The sequence below is a fragment of the Aricia agestis genome, chromosome 5 (genome assembly GCF_905147365.1).
Source record: "Aricia agestis chromosome 5, ilAriAges1.1, whole genome shotgun sequence".
Lineage (NCBI taxonomy): Eukaryota > Metazoa > Arthropoda > Insecta > Lepidoptera > Lycaenidae > Aricia > Aricia agestis.
Genome location: NC_056410.1, coordinates 18,526,514 through 18,546,083, shown reverse-complemented (window position 1 = coordinate 18,546,083; position 19,570 = coordinate 18,526,514). Strand labels below are relative to the sequence as shown.

General features: G+C 33.5%; 5 protein-coding genes across 5 annotated transcripts in view; 3 read left to right on the top strand and 2 right to left on the bottom strand.

Moving 5' to 3' along the window:
* The first annotated feature begins 2,346 nt into the window (after positions 1-2,346).
* On the top strand, positions 2,347-2,758 carry LOC121727019 (protein PET100 homolog, mitochondrial). The gene has a single exon (XM_042114689.1). It carries the CDS (start codon positions 2,421-2,423, stop codon positions 2,637-2,639), a length of 219 nt encoding a protein of 72 aa, XP_041970623.1. The 5' UTR covers positions 2,347-2,420; the 3' UTR covers positions 2,640-2,758.
* Positions 2,759-2,815: 57 nt separating this feature from the next.
* Positions 2,816-5,551, bottom strand: LOC121727016 (major facilitator superfamily domain-containing protein 9-like). Its single transcript, XM_042114686.1, has 5 exons — positions 5,340-5,551; positions 4,900-5,031; positions 4,339-4,468; positions 3,720-3,938; positions 2,816-3,562 (listed from the first exon to the last, which is right to left on the bottom strand). Exons 1-5 carry the CDS (start codon positions 5,379-5,381, stop codon positions 2,859-2,861), a joined length of 1,227 nt encoding a protein of 408 aa, XP_041970620.1. The 5' UTR covers positions 5,382-5,551; the 3' UTR covers positions 2,816-2,858.
* Positions 5,552-8,451: 2,900 nt separating this feature from the next.
* LOC121727017 (protein spindle-F) lies at positions 8,452-9,890 on the top strand. The gene is made up of 2 exons (XM_042114687.1): positions 8,452-9,214; positions 9,407-9,890. The coding sequence occupies exons 1-2, from the start codon at positions 8,488-8,490 to the stop codon at positions 9,757-9,759; spliced, it is 1,080 nt and encodes a 359-aa protein (XP_041970621.1). The 5' UTR covers positions 8,452-8,487; the 3' UTR covers positions 9,760-9,890.
* A 351-nt stretch (positions 9,891-10,241) lies between these two features.
* LOC121726880 (39S ribosomal protein L32, mitochondrial) lies at positions 10,242-11,886 on the bottom strand. The gene is made up of 4 exons (XM_042114512.1): positions 11,725-11,886; positions 11,419-11,658; positions 10,606-10,733; positions 10,242-10,432 (listed from the first exon to the last, which is right to left on the bottom strand). The coding sequence occupies exons 1-4, from the start codon at positions 11,810-11,812 to the stop codon at positions 10,295-10,297; spliced, it is 594 nt and encodes a 197-aa protein (XP_041970446.1). The 5' UTR covers positions 11,813-11,886; the 3' UTR covers positions 10,242-10,294.
* Positions 11,887-12,882: 996 nt separating this feature from the next.
* Positions 12,883-19,570, top strand: part of LOC121726914 (all trans-polyprenyl-diphosphate synthase PDSS1) — a 78,457-nt gene continuing 71,769 nt past the window's right edge. Inside the window, exon 1 of the mRNA XM_042114559.1 lies at positions 12,883-13,129. Within this exon, the coding sequence (XP_041970493.1) occupies positions 12,980-13,129 (150 nt within the window). The 5' untranslated portion in view covers positions 12,883-12,979. The remainder of the gene's footprint in view (positions 13,130-19,570) is intronic.

The following is a 19,570-nucleotide window of genomic DNA, read 5'->3' as shown; positions in this document are numbered from 1 at the left end:
AAGGAGGCGTGTTCTGTCGAGGGTCACCAATGTGGAAATATGCGTGGCCGCCACAAAGGAAGATCTTCGGACCGAGCGGGGTGTTATGCTCGGTCAGGCCGAAAAGACAAGGGAAAGGACAAGGGATACTTTTTCCCGGAAAATAAACGGTTCCCGCACAATAAACTTTTATGATTCTCGCCTAAACTATTTAATCTATTTTGATGGGCATGGAGATTGGAGATACTAATTTGAATCTGGGACAAGGAATATTTTTTGTCCCGGAAAAATGTGTGGTTTCCACACAATGTACTTTTCTGATTTGCGCGTAAACGACTCAATCGATATACGGGAATAACTATAAACTAAAGTCCACGCGAATGAAGTCGCGGGCAACAGCTAGTTTCTAATAATTCGTTGAAAGAATTTTCGTCCATTCTAAAATAATTGAGAAAATCATCAGTCCAATATTTTTAAAATGATTAAGTGGCTCAACGTTTTTCTTTCTTTTAACCACCGTTTCATCTACAACCGTCTTTTTTACGTTTTTTTTCATCACATAAAATAGCTATACAAGCCAGCGCTATTGCGGTCTTTTGAGGTTTAGATAGTGGTCCCATTGTTCACTTTTCCACAGCCTAGCCAAGACAGACAAGTTGATTTACGTGTAGATAGAGATTCATCTTTGTTGACCCAACCAAGGTGACCTCTGTTGGTGGTTGGAACCGATCGTGTATTATACGGCCTTTTACTCAGGCTGCGTTCCAGAGGACGTTAGTTTTGACCAAAACGCTCAAAACGTCCCCTTCTGCCGTTCCCTTTGGCGACCGGGGTCGTTTTGATCCCGGCTATGACGTCATCATTTTAACTCGAAACGACCCTTGACGAAGATGGGTCAAAGTGGGCGTTCTAGTTTTTTTTTAATTTTAACGTAACTATATCGCGAAAGCCATGTTCGGAAAGTTTTCAGGAGAGAGTAGAGACAAAAAATCTTTATATTATTCATTATTCATTACAAATAATATTTTAATTGAAATAGTTACATTTATTAAATAACATTTAATAAAATATTTTGATTGGAAAAGAAATTGTTTTAAATGAAAGGCCAAATGATTTCTTATAAAATTTATTACAATTTTCATCTCTCCTATACCTGTTGACTTACTCGTACTTGACTTAGCATTACGCGGTATTATTACCTAACGTTTATGTGGCAATAGTCAATATTCAAAGTATGTGGTTTTGTTATTAAAATATGATTCAATAATTTGAAAACTGAAATAAAATAAAAGTTTAACTACTTATATTAAAATATGATTACTTCAGTAAAAAAAATGTAATAAGTACTAAAAACTAAACAAATATTATATTATGTATTTTATTTGTAAAATAAATGTAACTAAGTATAAAAAAGTACTTTTACTAGCTATTTGAACGAGCTTTGCTCGGTATTCAATAAAATACGAATAAAATGACATTTTTTAAAAATGATTCCTAGCTAGATCGATTTATCGCCCCCGAAACCCCCGATATACTAAATTTCATGAAAATCGTTGGAGCCGATTCCGAGATTCCAATTATATATTTATATATACAAGAATTGCTCGTTTAAAGATATAAGATAATTTACGACTTGAAGAAAAGGATCGTACTATCCAAGTTCTGTTCAATGTAAGTACTTATGTCACAATAGACATAACTACTTATTTATAAAAAAAATATTATAGTAATTTTTTTAAACTGTTCTCAAAACGCTCAAAACGATCCATAATCCGTCCCACTTGCGTTTGTATCACTGACGCTCACAAGCTAGTGGAACGGGAAAAACTACGGTCTTGAGCGTGAGCGTTTTTAACGTCATCTGGAACGCAGGGTCAATGTCGGAGTTTTGTCGGGAATGTGAAAGAGTGATGTTGTGTTTTTGTATTCTTTTCTTAAAATTGTTTTAATGGGGTTTTTAATGTGTAATATTGGTAGGATATTAACCATTAGATATTCGTTATCGTACACAAGTGTAGGAAAGTGATGCAATATCCAGAAATGAGCTATTTTGTGTTCCCTCCAAAACTCCATCGAAAGTTTTAGTAAAGCGTCTACCACTTTACTGAATCGACCGACTTGACTCCTTGACTGTATTGACTTTTTACTTCGACTTTGACTAGACTTTTGACCTGAAGATATGCTATATATAAACGAAGATATGGTATATATAAACGATGCTGAATACTGTTTTCCCGCCATTTATAACACTTAACAGTGGCCATGGTTATATAGCCGAAGTGCCATAATAAGAAAAAAAAAATTCTCAATGTCAGTGTCATGTGTCATAGATTAATGTCATTTTTTCCTAAATATTTCCGAAAACAAGAAAATTTCATTCTATTTTATTAAGAAATTGGAGGATACAAATAAGAAAAAAACTTGTATAATTACCGTTTAAAATGGGTAATTGGAAATTAGAAGTTGCCAGGATGGCCATGTATACAATATTCCCAGTGGGACTATTTTTCGTTTTCAACCAACCTGAATACTTTGAAGAATGGGTAACAAACAAGAAAAGGGAAATATTCCCTCCGGAAAATAAACAACATCGTGAGGATATTAATAAGTTGATTCAAGATATGAGAAAGAAACAACTTCAATCCTTAAAAGTTGATTAAACAGATATATTTTTGGGCAGTTTAGGTTAAGTTGATGTTAAATTAATAACGTTATATAAATAAGTAGGTCGTGTGTAAATATTGTGTTATTTTATAATATAAAAATAGTTTATAAATCACTATGGTTATTTTATTGAGGCACCAGGAATAAGGAGTAAGGAAAAGTAACAAAAATAAACAAGTGTAAAAATATATTATTTTGTACAGTTACTATCTTATCTACTTTTGTTTCTCCTTGGTAACTTCTTTAGCAGTATACAAATAACTCGTAGCAAGTCCAACTGATGTTGCAAATAATGAGGCATAAATAACAAATTCAACCCCAAAAAATTGACCTATAGAACCTGACACTATTGGAGATAACACACCTGTTAAAGATCTAACGCTGTTTGAAGCTCCTATGAGTGTTCCCCTATGATCTCCGTGACTCTTTTTCAACAACATTTCTAATGTCACCAACCTACCCACAGCATTACCTATGGCTAGCGGAGCCAGGAATACCATGTACATAAAAACATAGTTCGATAATGCTATACCCAATAGTGATACACTTAACGCTAGGAAGACATGGTAGTTTCTTATGCTGTAATCCCCATCATGTTTGTAAAAACTGTTAATATAACCCATTAGGAAACTAGACACAGCACCGATAACTCCCTGGACTGACACAACATAGCCAACGTGTTTTGGAGTCAATAGAAACTGTGTTTTCAAATATATTGCATAGTTAGAGTAATAAACACCCATCGCAAAACTATTTAGAGCCTGAAATAAGAATATTTTCCAATATTTGTGCCATTGTACTTTGGATAACTCAACAACTATTTGTTTGCTGCTTTCAACTACTAGGTCTACAAGATTTCCTTTGTTTTCTTTAGCCTTCTTCGATGAATTCTCTGTTTTAGGCAAAAGATACACCAGACCTGGAAAATAAATTTAAAATAATATTGTAAAAAATTAATATAATATGACACATTATATGCACAGACAAACATAGCATGGATAGTTAAAAATTATACTATACAAATAATTATCAATGCATATTAAAAATGTTTTAGTACACAAAGTAAGAATATTTACCTGTGTTTATTAGGAAACATGAGCATACTATCATAGCGATAATTGTAAATCCATGTGTAGGGAAATCCTCTACAATATGGCCCCCTAATACCGGGCCCAGGGTGATTCCCACACCAGAGATAGCAGCCATCTTGCCATAAATAACAGATTGTTTCTTTTCATCATTCTCGTAATCAGGCACCAGTGCCTTTGTCAAGAGTTGTGTATGCTTGAAGACACCTAAAATTTAAATTATTGCATCATAATAAAACTTATAACATCATGAATTGTATCCAAATCTTATCAACAAAAATATATTATCTGTCTGTCTTATGTAACTTCTATCTTAAAATATTACATGAGTAAAATTTAAACCTTGTTTATCTGGTTTGAGTACCGACTTATTCATAATCTTTGGACAAAAATATTATGATTAGTGTTTACACACTAACACAATATAAGGACAATTAAATTTAATAATTTTCATAACAACACAGGAAGCAAGATAATGTGTAAAATTACAATTTACACATTACAAAAACGTTTTTTTTCTTTTCATTTTATATCTTTACTTCATACATAAAACAAAATAAAGTATATTTGGAAAAAACTTATTATGGAATGATAAAATGTTAATTACCTAAGACTGCTCTCAATAGAAGAAGAATTATAACTGATTTTGAAAATCCCATAGCAAAATATGTTAGAGCACACACAATCAGGGTTAATATTAGTACAGTTTTTCGACCTTTCAAATCACTTAGGCTGCCCTGAAAAGTGAAAATTTATTATTGATTATTGTTGCTAAACAAACAGTATACAAGCACAGGGCCCCCATAAGGGCTACTGGCGCCTGTGTGAAAAAAAACTTCGATTTTGATGCAAGGAAACATATCCATAAATAAGTTTTTGAAAGAAAAAACATAAATGTGTAACAAAAATAAAAGTCGAGTATATAGTATCATACTCATATTTTAAAATTACATATTATTTTTCTTTTAGTTTTGGCGCCCCTAAGAATGGCGCTTTGGTGCCCCAAAGGATGGCACCTGTGTGCATTGCACACATTGCACATATGGTAGCGGGGACCCTGTACAAGCATGATAACAGAAAATAAATGTAACAAGTTAGCAGTAACATAACTTGATGCGAAATACATTTTAAAACATGAAAAAAAATTGTTGCTTATTTTAAAACTTACAATAACTGGCCCAGAAAGAAGTTGAAATCCTGCATAGATTGATCCCAGTAAGCCTATAGAAATATGATTAGCCCCTAGTTGTCTCGCGTAGCTTGGAATTAGAGGTACTATAATACCAACCGCCAATAAGTCCTTGAATAAATTTAAAACATGTTAAAGCTTACATTACAATACAATATTGTGTTAATATTACATTTTATGATAGGTTTTGCACACATATTTTGATATAAAATTAAAGAGGGAACTTTCTAGATTTGACTAAGCAAATTTTAGGCGAAAAAATAATGTAACTGTAATTAGTACCAAACAACTTTATATACTTAAGTTTATTTTTAAAAGGTTACGTATCGTGATTCGTGGTATGGGATTGGAACGTTATACAACATAAAGTAATTTTATGCGACTATAACTGTAACTTGAATTCTAAGAGATATACTCACAAAAAACGCAACAAAATTCAGCAAAATAATAGAGCGAGCCATTTTAATCTTGATTGTAGTTTCGAATTCGAGGAAGTATCTTGTTAAATAGCTCGCATAATGTACTAAAATCTTATAGCAACCAGTTTTATCAATATATTACTTGAATTTAAATTGTAAGGTTAAAATTTTGCATATTAATATTTTGAATTTTTCTTATCAAAAATTATCACATCAGGGACACTTGACGCACAGCTGACAAGTGACAGCACTTCAAGACGTCAAATTACTTCTTCTACTTTTTATATTAGTTACCCTGAACAGGATCGTAATTCGTGGTCCGTGGGTGGTAGAACTGGCCCACCACCCACAGGCCTGTCTGTCTGTCTGTCTAGAAAGTATAGTATGTCAAGAAAGTGAAGAAATTAAAAAGTGGCAACATCGCAGTGTCCCTTTTTTCTTAGATTGATTCGAAAGGAATGAAACTACGATGTTGCCACTTTTTAATTTCGTAACTTTCTTGACAGACAGTAATTTCTTCACTTTTTTGGCTTTAAGGTAAAATACCAGTCATTGGAATTTTTCTGTAGTGGGGCTGGGGCACATTAAATTTTAATTGTAAAAATAAAAGTTTGTGGTTTTTATACGACGTAAAATATAATTATTGATATCCAGGGCATTAAAATAGAGAATTTTTATCAGGTTACGGTGCAACCAAAATAAAACATCTTTTTGTCGCCATCATGGTCATCCCGTACGCCTTGGTTTTACAAAATATGTCGAGAAAAAATTAAGAAACATGCTAAAGTTCATAAACTTATAATATACTGAGTTTATGCTGAAGTTTCTAATATTATTTTTTATGATACATATTTTATTACAAACTAGCTGTTGCCCGTGACTTCGTCCGCGTGGACTTTAGTTTATAGTTGTTCCCGTACATCGATTGAGTCGTTTACGCGCAAATCAGAAAAGTATATTGTGTGGGAACCACACATTTTTCCGGGACAAAAAACATTCCTCGTCCCAGTTTCGAATTAGTATCTCCAATCTCCATGCCAAATTTCATCAAAATAGATTCTATAGTTTAGGCGAGAATCATAAAAGTTTATTGTGCGGGAACCGTATATTTTCCGGGATAAAAAGTATCCCTTGTCCTTTCCCAAGACTGAAAGTATTACCATAGCAAATTTCATAAAAATATATTGAATAGTTTAGGCGATAATCTTAAAAGTGTATTGTGCGGGAGCCGTACATTTTCCGGGACAAAATTAGTATTTCTTGTCCTTTCCCGAGACTCAAAGTATTTCTATACCAAATTCCATCAAAATTGATTGAATAGTTTACGCGCAAATCATAAAAGTATATTGTGCAGTAACCATAAATTTTTCCGGGACAAATGTATCCTATGTTCTTTTTCGGGACTCAAAGTATCTTTATACCAAATTTCAGCAAAATGGATCCAGCCGTTTACGCGTGATGTAGTGACCACGCGAAATAATAAGTAACGTTCCGCGCAGCTTCGCCCGCGTAAATTAGATATTTCACAGATAAATTAGTCCACAAAAAATAGCCTACTTCTTATCTGTGCCAGTGCCAAATAACAGAAAAATTGCTACAGTAGTTCGTGAGATAAGCCCTTTCAAATAATTTTTTCCGTTTTTTCCACATTTTTCTCTATTTCTTCGCTCTTATTAGTCTTAGCGTGATATAATAAAGCTAATAGCGTTTCTTGATAAGTGGGCTATCTAAAACTAAAAGAATTTTTCAAATCGGACCAGTAGTTCCTGAGATTAGCGCGTTCAGATAAGCCATTTTAAATAATTTCTCTCGTTTTTTCCACATTTTCCTCTATTTCTTCGTTCCTGTTACTTTTAGCGCGATAAAATATAGTCTTTAGCCTTTCTCGATAAATAGGCTATCTAAGACTGAAATAATTTTTCAAATCGGACCAGTAGTTTCTGAGATTAGCGCGTTCAAATAAGCCCTTTCAAATAATTTCTCGCCGTTTTTTTTCCACACTTTCCTCTATTTCTTTGCTCCTATTAGTACTAGCGTGATAAAATATAGCCTATAGCCTTCCTCAATAAATGGGCTATCTAACACTGAAAGAATTTTTCAAATCGGACCAGTGGTTCCTGAGATTAGCGCGTTCAAACAAACAAACTCTTCCCAATTATAATATTATATTAAGTATAGATGTTAAAGTGTGTCTGTCTGTCTGTCTGTCTGTCTTTCCAACCTCTTCACGTAAACCGCTGAACCAGTTTTGCTGAAATTTGATATGGAGATACTAAGTATCTCCAAAGACATTTAAAGTTTTTAAATCCCGAGAAATGACTTGCCGCACAATAAACTTTTATGATTTTCGCGTTTAAACTATTCAATCGATTTTATTGAAATTTGGTAGAGAGATATTATAGTCCGTCAAGAAAGTGAAGAAATTAAAAAGTGGCAACATTGCGGACATGTCGCGAACTTTGCGAGTGTGGATCAGTAAATTTGGTAGTATGCGCGATCCACGCTGTTGCGCGCGAGTGTGGATCGGCAGTATCGTCCGAAGCTTCGTGCCATGTGGCCCATGAGACGATACTATTGGACGATATACGTAGATCGGTTTAAGCGCGAAGCACCACGCATATGCGGCCGCGGCATTAGATTGATTTGAAAGGGATGACATGATGATGACACTACGATGTTGCCTCTTCTTAGTTTCTTCACTTTCTTGACAGACTATACTTTGAGTCCCAAGAAAGGATATAAGATATATACTTTTTGTCCCAGAAAAATGTACGGTTTCCGCGCAATAAATTTTTATGATTTGCTCGTAAGCTTTAAAGCCTAAGCTTTCAATCGATTTTGATAAAATTTGGTAATTTGATATGGAGATACTTTGACCCTTGTGAAAGGACAAGGCCCACCGCCGAACCTTTGGGATAATCGGTGTGCCGCCAGTTGGTGAATTAATATAGAAAAGAAGTAGTAGGACTTAGGAGATAAAAGAAAAAAAATCATCATAAAAGTTTTTGTTGTATTTCTACAAAGTGGTTGTATTTTGGTTCTATTGTAAATTATTGAAACTCTTCATTCCTTCTCTTTTATTGTTAAAAAAATTAATATTAATATAAAGTAAGTAATATTCCTAGGTGGTTCAATATTCTGTTAGCAAATGGAGTCCTCGTCTATTGTAAGTTTTAACAACGATTCTACTTACGATACGACTGTTAAACCTGAATTCAACAATGTTAGCGTACACGAACTGGCTCTGCATGCAATGCGAGATCGTTGTTTATTATTGCAACGAAGGATAAATACGCTAGAGTCAGATAACATGCGACTAAAACTGGATATGACAAAGTCTACTGAGAAATCTCCATACATTCCTCTATCGGAAGATGAAAAGTTCAATTTACTCCAAAAAATTGCTGATCTAAGTAGACAAAAATCCCAACTATTGCACCATGTCTTCATGGTGTCCTGCGAAAACAAAAACTTGTGGAGCAAATTGTCAAGTATAAAGGGAGGCGATAAGAACGGTAAGGAATTAAAGCCTCTGGTCCGAACAAACACTTACATACACAGCACTCCCAAGTCCAACTCTAAGTTTCAAGAGAAATACTCAGATTCAAGTTTAGAAGAAATATCATTAAAATTAATCAACAGCTACATATTAGAGAAGTCGCAGCTCATAGAACAGTATGAACAAATGGCACAGTTACAGGAGGCCGATGGAGATTTGTTGAATGTTGACTCCATTGGCTTTGCTTATATGGAAGATCCCGCAACTGACTCCTTGAAAGAAATGCGTATTCAAACTGAAAAATTATTAGGGCTCAAAAAAGAATTGGACGAACAGGAAAAAAACTTGAAAATTGTACTATCCAGACTGGAAAATGGTAAATTTGTTAGTTCTTATCAGAAATATGTTATTTAAAATAATGGAAGTTACTGTTATTGATACATATAATATTTTTTTCCACAAGTAGTAGAACTAAAAATATTTTCTCATGAATAATGTGAAATGAATACTAAAATTGTGTGTTCATAATAATATTAATTATTCTAATAAGGTAAAATTTCAATTTCAGATTCTTACAAATGTCCATCATGTGAAAAAAACAAGCTACAGGTATCATACGAAGATAAAGAAACTGAAACCAGCGATAGTCTTATGTGGGATCAAAGAGAAGCCACTCAAACAAATCCTTATAACACCCAAAATTCTATAGAAGATGAAAAAGAAATTTCCGAGAATAACAATCCCCAAAGTGGCAGTGTATGTGATAAAATTTGTCCAATGTGCGGGGAGCTGTTTCTCAAAGATGCAGCTTTTGCTGACTTCCAAACGCATGTTGAGAGCCATTTTGTTGGTGACACCGACTTAGACTCCATAGACAACTTTGATAAACTGCCTAATTCTTTAGATAATAATTTAAGTTAAAATTTTAGCAATGTGACATAAATGATTGCTTGCTTAGGTTGGAAAAAAGTTGTAAACAAAAGGGCCTCATAACTAAATTATGAAACAAAATAACATTTTACGTTTTTGTAAACATTTTATAACATTTTTAATGGAATATAAAATTTGGTACAGTAATATATTATAATAAATATGAAATTTTATAATAAAATGTATATTATTATGATTTGGACTATTCTAAATAATATGCTTGTGATAATGTATTATGCATTCCTCCTGAATTCCAATTTTTCAGGCCACTTCCCCTTAATTTCTTGTTGATAGGGGTTGGCAGGACAGTAATTGCTATTACCCATTGTTGTATAAAATGCACCATATTTTTTTGTAATCTTCACTGAATAATAATGAATGTTATACATTGATGAACTCATAATTCTTAAGACATAATGTACTCTTCATAGTAACTTATTTTGTTTATATTTTTAAATAATAAAAGACAATTCTATTACTATACTGTTTATTTAAAATCTAAATTATTATTATTTTGTTCTTATTTTTAAGCTAAGTCTGTTGGTTTTACATCTGTGGATGAGGAAGGCTGTTGTGTGGTTTTCTCCAGAAGATTCTTGCTAAACCACTTTGGTCTTTCCTTCTTCATTTCAATTATTCTTTTGCCTTTCCAGAATTCTTGTGGCTGTAAAATTACAAAAATAAATGTTATATTCATTTTAAAATCTTAATTCTGTCTCTGTTTAATTATCTTGTACTTTAATTTGCTAATGTTTTCCATTAACTGTAAATGAAAGAGAAACAAAATAATTTTTATAGTACACCAAATAATAATTAATCAATGACAGCTAAACTTACTTTTTCTGGAAGGTTATCTCCTTCGTACAGTACAATGACATCATTTTCAATTGGCTTATTTCCCTGCTGTTCTTGTATTTTAGCTTGGATTTCTTTTGTTTCCGCTTCCACCTTTTTATAGCAATGGCCTAAAATATAAACAGTTGTTATTAAAAAATTGTGATTAAAAGAAGTTCTTTAACTGCAGTTCAGATAACATTTCAAAAAAGCTACTGTTTTGAAAATGTTATCCCCAGAATGTCATTCAACCATAGGCGCCGGCACAAATAATTTCCAAGGGGTGCAGATTTTAGTTTTCTTTCTTTTTTTTTACTTTGGACGAACAACAGTGACTGTCTATTTACGTCAACAGAATTCATATTTTAGTGTCGAAACATCACAAACTATCTTTGTACGGCATGGTAAAAGGGTTACAAAATGCTTTTTATTTCAATAATTCCTGGTGATCCCGAGATTCCCAAAGGGTGCAAGTGCACCACCTGGCACCCCACTGACGGCGCCCATGTATTCAACATAGCCCTTAATTGCAAAGTTTTCAAAGTAAGAAAAAAATTTTATTCTTCATTTTAGGATATATAGTCCATCAAGAAAGTGAAGAAATGAAAAACTGGCAACATCGTAGTGTCATCCCTTTCAAATCAATCTAAGATTAAGAAAAAAGGGATGACACTACGATGTTGCCAGTTTTTAATTTCTTCACTTTCTTGACAGACTATATTAATTTGTCTTAGTTAAATATCACCCTTGAAAACTACCAAAGCTTACTACCACAACAGACTGGATGTGGGTTTTATGTATGAAACAAAATCTTACCGCACAAGCGTCCACTTTCATGATAGTGGCCACAGTCGCTGCAAACTTTGATATTATTTTTTGGAACTAGCATTTTCCAAACATATTCTGGGAAACCATACTTTCTTTTCCATCTTCTTTCTAATGTTCTCCTAAATTTTGGTACAGCTAGCAGTAAACCGTCGCCAACTATATCTTTTATCGTAAATTTCTTCTGAGTCTTGGTGGCTGGCTTTTCGTGCACATACGCCAGGGCTAGTTCTGTAACAGTGTATTTCGTTAGTCACAAGCTTTTACTTTTACTGTTTTTAAATCACAAAATACTACCTCGAGGTGGATAACCAAGCATTTGAAAGAAATTTTTTTCCACTGCACGGGCTACATTCAAAACATTATGTGTGACGCGTGAAATCATTATTATGCTTAAAAAAAATAGAATTTTAAATTTTAACTGAGCAATTAGTGAATTTTATAAAAACAATTTATTCCAAAAACCTAAAATTTATGCGATTTTTGACTGTTTTTGACACTCGACCATGCAAATGTCAATGTCAGTTTACGAGATTGTTGCCAGTTGCTCTATTCCTATTCCTATTCTAGGTATATAATAATAACATTATGGTCAGGTTACAAGTTACCTATCTATCTAAGGGGGATATTAGATTATCATTTATATTGGATCCGAGATCATTGAGTCAATGATATTGGATAATGTAATATAGACATATGATTCATTTCTTCCTTGATCATAGATTTTTGACATTTGCTGAGAGATTGGATCCAATACGGTCATAGAAATAGGTGTTGCCAGTTATTTAATATAAAAAAGAGTTTTTAATTTCTTGTTCGTTAATATGTTCCAAATAATGTAATGTAATTATTTTTCTAATTATATACTTGGATAATCTTGCTGAAATAACAAAAAACAAGCCATATTAAAAATGACGATGTCTTTTGACAAATCAAATTCTCTGAGATCTAGTAACCCTGACGTCAATACCTGTTAGCGTTAGCGCTCTCCATTGGCTATTGAAACCACATATGACGTAAAATAGGATCAATGAAATATGATAATGTAATACGCAGATATGATCAAATGATCATAATATATATTGGATCCTATATATGATCATAGAAATGATCCAATATAAATGATAATGTAATACCCCCCCTTAGACGTATGACTCGTATGAGGTACCGTAGGCCGTAGCAGGAAAAAAAATGGCGTAGATGCTTAGATGATCTGAGATCTCTGCATTTATAATAAATTAGGCTTTAAATTAAATGAACTCATGGGAAATAAAATGCTGACATAATATAAGTAATGTTAAAAATTTTAACATTAGTTTAACTTAAAATATTATGTTTCTGAGGTTACAAAGCTTTTAATTTTTAAGAAATTAGGTAAGTTTATTTTGCTGCATCTTTGCGTACTTAAAGAAGTAACGCTGTCACTTTGACATTTCTGATTGGACCTGACAGCAGTTTGACAATCAGCTGGTAAAAGAGGGGAGCGAAAGGTTGAGCGCTTGTGGTGTATTTTGTAGTTCATGTCCTCAAGAGATTCGTTGCAGTTGTAGCTATGGCGTGTTTAAGTCCGAGTAGGCTCTGTGTTCGTGTTCAAGATAAGTTAATGTGTCAATTCGGACAAAAAGTTCGAAACCAAACTGTATTTGTGAAACTCAAACCTCCCGGACCAGCTCCCTTGCGGATATTTGGAAAGACATGTCAGGTTAGATAATTATTTTACTTTACAAGTTTTCAATGTAAACAAACATTTTTATTGTATTTAAAATTGTAAAAAATGTTTTTTATGTTTACAATTTTATTTTATAATAGTGACCTAATTTGACAGACATAATTTTTAAATTCCATTTTTACATAACAGCATGACATTAACCTCATAAGTCAGCTGATCAAATGCTATTCCAATTAGACAGGCGTATCGATTTACGTATTATTTCGCAATTATTTCGCGGTTTTATGAAACAGAATAATAATATAATATTGTATGAAGACGTTAAGTAAAATAAATTTTGCATTATGGACAGTAGGTCGGCGTACGGTAAAGGTTTCTTTGGCCTGGTTAATAACTTTCTTCGCATACGGATGCTCTTGTTTTCACTATCGAACGGAAAGAAAAGACGACGGCGCAACGATTAAAAATGTATTTTTTAATCTGAAAAAAAAACGATTTTTTTTAACGTAGTAATTCATATTTCGAATGTTGTTTTCTTTTCGTCTAAATCGTATAGGAAAAAGAGGAAAGCGATTGGGCCTAGGAGCGTTACTCGACATTAATGAATCGATTAAAATTAATAGAACAATTTTTTATCGAGAGGCGATAGCAGGATGTCTTGCTGTTGCCAGCCGTACCGCGATGTGCTTTCTCGCGCTTCGTGCGAGCATGCAATGTAAAATCTTGACGAGTCACACCAAACTTTCTAAACAACAATTATTTATCGCATTAATATTTCATTGAGCTCCCCGTTAGCGTACATTTTAAACGGGATTACTCGTAGCAATAATGAGGAAAACGCGGGGTTTTCTATGATTAACAGGTAATTTACGATTAAAAAATCGTCAGACGAGAAATCGGTGTTATAATAATCTCGGTATATTATACATTTTATTGTGAACGACCAAAATAACGATGAACTTGACCGCGACTTTCACTAAAAAGTAATGTTTGCAGAGAAAGTAAAATCTGTTTTTAGCATTCCAACTCCAGCGAGTTTTAAAGTTTTCGGAATGATGACTAGACGGTCTAGACTCGATGTTCATCTTTAGTTTTTCAAACAGGAAACTCTCTGCTCCTAGCTTTTTTATGCCTTTGCCCCTAGCCTTTTTAAAAAAAAAAAGTTTTCTGAAAAGACTAGGAGCAAAGGCTAAAAAGGTTAATTACCTACTTCTAAGTTCTAAGTATGTACCATTCAGCTATTCCTCATGTGGTAAAAATAAACTTTGATGTAGGATTACCAAATTAAGAATGTGTTGAAGTATAAATCGTCATCAAAATTCTTCTCTTGACGTAAAGGATGCGTTGGATCGAGAGGATCGGAAGAATTTGCCCAGCAGTGGGAAGTATAAGCTCTTAAAATGGATAGACTACCAATCTACTTATTAATGTAAGGGATAATCCACGAAATATACTCATCTACCTATAATTGTAATGGATAGTTCAAAAAGTATTATTTTACGGTCGTTAATTGCACGATCATTACGAAAATAAAGAAACACCCATCATGCTCGTTACTAATAGTGAAAGTTGTGAAATTTGTTAAAATTTTAATGGCTTCGTTTCTTCGTATCTCCTTGTTGACATATACAACTCTAAGAGCTCTGTTTAAGAAAGAGAAATAAAGAAAATTAGTACTTTTATTTTGTCGAAGTAAGTATGCGATGAGCCGATGACGCTATAGAGGGAAACTAAGTTAAAACATCTTTATCACATTTTTTTTCTACGGAAAACAACAACAAAATCTATTATTTCGTTTGGCCAAACATACGATACCACTGCTAACTGTCACAGCTAGTCAAAACATATTTGGCTGATCTTTAAGTCTTTTTTTAAGCTATTATCGTAAAATTTCCGATAATCTTAAGTTTGACCAGAAAGTTATGAGTTAGCCTTTTAAACGTAAAAGGTATCCAACTTAAAAGGATTCGGCAAAACACAAATTGCTATTTGTTTTATATAAAAAAAAAACGTGCACCAGGTGTCCCAAGTTTTGGCGGCAACTGTCAAGCAGGTGATGCTCACTAGAAATGCGGAACACACCGCTATTTGTTCAGTGGACATTGTATAATAGTTTGCGGCACCGCACACGACCAAGCATATCTTATTCTCGACTTTCCACATTATCCTAAACGTGCTGACAATATAAAAACCCTACAGTTTGTAGTACAATTTGTAGTTTATACGATTTCTGTATCAGATGTCTTCTCGCGTGTAACTTTATATTTTGAAGGTCCCAGTACTTTGATGTAATGCATCAGGCATTTCACTATTATTAATTTATCATTTAATAATTACTAGCTGACCCGACAGACGTTGTCCTGTATTAAGTTCTTAACGATCTAACCATGATTAAAATTAGTATAGCTCCATGCCAAATTTCATCAAAATAGATTAAATGATTTAGGCGAAAATCATAGTTTATTGTGCGGGAATCGTGCATTTTCCGGGATAAAAAGTATCCCTTGTCCTTTCCCGTGACTCAAAGTATCTCCATACCAAATTCCATCAATTGAATATCTTAGACGAAAATCATAAAAGTTTATTGTGCGGCAACCGTACATTTTCCGGATAAAAAGTATCCTATGTCCGTTTCCTGGTTCTAAGCTGCCTGTCCACTAATTTTCAGCCAAATCGGTTCATCCGTTCTTGAGTTATAAGTAGTGTAACTAACACCACTTTCTTTTATATATTACTAGCTGTCCCGGCAAACCTTTTTTTGCCATATAAAGTATTTCGCCCATATTATTTTATTGAAGTGACTAAATAAGTATGTCACCATGGCAACGTCCATCGCTATCCCGTCGCACAAACAATGGTCGCTGTCAGTCTCGAATTGTAATAATTTACTATTATTTATTCAACAAATGCAACTTATCAATATAAAAAGTACCCAGCAGCCGATTCTCAGACCCACTGCATATGCATATAAAATTTGGTTAAAATCAGTAAAGCCGTTTCGGAGGAGTACGCGGCCTAACATTGTGACACGAGAATTTTATATATAAGATATATTATAAGTAGATATATGTAAAAACATAGTAGGCAAGTCATAGAATATTTTTCCGATTTGTCTCTACGTAGAGTTATAGAAATTGTAGAAGGTATTTAACAAGAGCTTCTTTTCTTTAAATTATATTTGCATGATAGTAATGGATATTTGATATTTATCTGTTAAGTTTTTGTTGCAACGTTCTACGCCTTTCATATAACTCCTTGAAAACGGATTGAAATAATAATTCATAGCAATAATGCAGTGATTTCATAACATTAGTTGTAGAACGTTACTTTTCTGTTACACGTTATTATTTCGTATCGGATACTAACTATTATGCCCCGCAAGGGTTTTTTTTATTCTTAAACCTATGTTAGACAAGAACTTTAAATTCGTATGGTAAAAAAAAGTTTAGTCTGAAATGTTGACCGCGCATGTACATTTTGTCGCAACAGAAATATTATCTCCTATCTCTGGAACACAATGTTTTTACACACATTTGCAGACATGCAGACAGTCATACACTAAGTACAACCATACTAATATTATAAAACTTTCTGTTATCTCTTCACGTCCAAACAGCTAAATCGATTTTGCTGAAATTTGGTACAGAGATACTTTGAGTCCCGGGAAAGGATACAGGATATTTTTATCACGGAAAATGTACAGTTCCCGCGCGATAAACAAATTTTGGCGCAACCCATTTGCGGGCGTCATCTATAATTACTAGTATCTATTCCACAAAATGAAGTGACTAAAATCTATAGATAGTTAAGTTAACAAGCTAACCGATCATGCCAATTGATTTCTATACAGGTCACCCGCCGTCCTTGCGGTTGCAAAACGCGCAAACAATGTACCCATCAGCGTCTACTGTCCCCTAAATATTAATTGCATTGTAACCTTAGCTTTTACACATATTGATTTGTTGTAGGAAAATTTTTTACTTGCGAAACTTGCTTGGTTTTGGCGTTAAGACTGGGTTTTACGCAGTAACGTATCGCTTTATAATTTACTAGATGATGCATGCAACTTCGTTGCGCCAAGATTCGGTTATCGCGCGGGAACACAAACAGGTAACTGACAGACAGACACAACTTAGCATTCATAATATTAGTATGGAATATGGATATGTAATACTAGATGACACTTGTCTACTTTAGTGGGAGTTAAACTAAACATTTTATTTAAACTTTAACGATTATAAAATGACGTACATTTAAAGGGAATACTGTATGGTAAGGGTAAAAAATTATCAAAATAGTAATTGACAGTAACTTTTGCGTGATGTGGAAACAAAAATACAAATGTTTCCAGCTATTTTCAATGTCAGATCCTACACATCCATCAAATAAATCCAGCCGTTTGCGCTACAATTATAGTGATTGTCGTCTTCAATGAAGTATCTAAGAAGTTTCGTTCATTCATTCACCAGAACTTCAGTGGAACCTGCAATTTATTCATTTTGCGATGCTCATAAAATGTGTGTCTAGTCAGTGAGTTGGTTCGTAAGTGCTTTTAAAAAATATATATCGTGTATAGATAGCATTTTCCAAAATTGATATTTAGTCACAATATACCACAGTCCACAACGCAAGGTACGTCTTATAACGCTTCACAGTTCTTAAGGAGTTGGTTTTGGTCACTTATATTAAGTCACATGTTTTTTTAACTATAATAATTTTAGACCTCTCACGAATAACACGCTTCTTATAACGTTCTAAAGCGTCAGTAGGTGTGTTAATATGCAACAATAATGATATGTATAAATTATGTACAAAGGCCTAAAAAAATAACAATAAAAGGGCGATTTGACCGTTTATATTTTATTTTAAAATGAATGTCTTGTCTTGACTAATACTGTTTAGTATAATTGTACCCAATTACGTTGACCCACTTCTTAGTTACTACTTACTCGTGAATTGATTCATTCATTGTTATACCTAGACTTTACAGTGGGTTTTCCGTAAACAGTAACTTCCAAATAATTAATATTGATTTCCTATTAGTAATTTAAACTGCCCACATTTTTCCCGCTATAAAAACGATATTGCATCCTTTCCCGAGACACAAAGTATCTACTGTATACCAAATTTCATAAAAATTAAAAACCTATTCAGCGGTTAGGGTGGGTTGCACCAGAGGCATAGTTAAGGGGGCGACTAACCCTAAAGTGTCGATTTTATAATTCATTTTTATTCTTGAAAATAAGCCCCGAATTGTTTCATTTTCTAAAATTAGATTCGATCTGAGCAAAAACACGATATCTTAAACTTTTCTCGATAGAAAAAAATCACAAAGATGCATCTAATTTTCACGAATTTTTCATTTATTGCTATAACCGTGCATTAAACTAAGTTTATATTTTAACACATTGTATAAAATTCAATTATTGAGAGATCGACCTAGCGGATTTTTTAAATGTTGTATATTTATCGAGTTATTGAGAAAAAACTAATTTGGCCATGAATCCGCGTCGTTCTTTTTCACCTGGCATATGAAAGACGGCGTGAGTGTGAAGAGAGAAGGACGATGTTTGATTTTTGGGGTTAGTCGCCCTCTTAAGGTTAAGGTTATCGTCAAATATGGCGTCCATTATTGACTTTACTTAGATATTTGACAATTCATTTGACATTTTGTTATAGTTAAAGTAAGTTGGTGCCCACCATACACCACATTAGCATGGATGTGTGCAGTTAAAACGCAGGAGTCTCTCTTCGAATCGAGACCCAATATTCGCATGAGTCATGTAAAATAATTGAAGTACTCGTATTACGTCTTTGACAATCCGGTGAACTATTTAGGTGTAGACAATCAGTTGCAAGTTGCAACTCGAACTAACTAGGTGGTGTGACTCACGTTGACGTCGGTTCTCCAATAATGATAACTTTGTCACTCTATTTGAATTACATTGTGAATTAGGGCACACAGACCTGCAAGGATCTTTTGGCTACTAGATTATATTGTCCAATGACAATATAATATAGCTGGTGACACATAAATGAAGCGTTAGTTTTCATTTTCATTTAGCTATTTCCACACTGTGCACTTTCATCTTCAATTTTTCGTCATCAACTTTCATATTGGCGGGGGGGGGGGGCAGCTATGCCCCCCCCCTGCCCCCCCCCCTCGGTACGCCAATTAAATAAACATCAAATGATTCTTAAAAGACAACTTGATTGTTAGTATCTTTCAGGCGATACTTTACAAGATGGCAGTGTTATTTCTGATATCGACTACTGACTGACTTGTAAAGCTTATTATTTATATTATTATTATTCATTCATGTTAAAAAATAAGAATTAACAGAAATTATAAAAATGTATGTGAAGAAATAGTAAAATTTAAGAAATAAGAGCACATCTTAGTAAAATCTAAAAATCTAAAATGTCCAAAAAATCTGATAACCGTCGCGTGACTAAGACGAAGACAATTTGAGA

Excerpts from the sequence above, each read along its gene's own strand:
- LOC121727019 (XM_042114689.1), top strand. The coding sequence starts at position 2,421 with ATGGGTAATTGGAAATTAGAAGTTGCCAGGATGGCCATGTATACAATA.
- LOC121726880 (XM_042114512.1), bottom strand. The coding sequence starts at position 11,812 with ATGATTTCACGCGTCACACATAATGTTTTGAATGTAGCCCGTGCAGTG. Across the intron at positions 11,659-11,724 it reads GCTTGGTTATCCACCTCGAG|AACTAGCCCTGGCGTATGTG; the intron begins GTAGTATTTTGT and ends ACACTGTTACAG. Across the intron at positions 10,433-10,605 it reads GAGATAACCTTCCAGAAAAA|CCACAAGAATTCTGGAAAGG; the intron begins GTAAGTTTAGCT and ends GTAATTTTACAG.
- LOC121727016 (XM_042114686.1), bottom strand. The coding sequence starts at position 5,381 with ATGGCTCGCTCTATTATTTTGCTGAATTTTGTTGCGTTTTTT. Across the intron at positions 5,032-5,339 it reads TGAATTTTGTTGCGTTTTTT|GACTTATTGGCGGTTGGTAT; the intron begins GTGAGTATATCT and ends AATTTATTCAAG. Across the intron at positions 3,939-4,338 it reads TCTATTGAGAGCAGTCTTAG|GTGTCTTCAAGCATACACAA; the intron begins GTAATTAACATT and ends TTTAAATTTTAG.
- LOC121727017 (XM_042114687.1), top strand. The coding sequence starts at position 8,488 with ATGGAGTCCTCGTCTATTGTAAGTTTTAACAACGATTCTACTTACGAT. Across the intron at positions 9,215-9,406 it reads ACTATCCAGACTGGAAAATG|ATTCTTACAAATGTCCATCA; the intron begins GTAAATTTGTTA and ends TTTCAATTTCAG.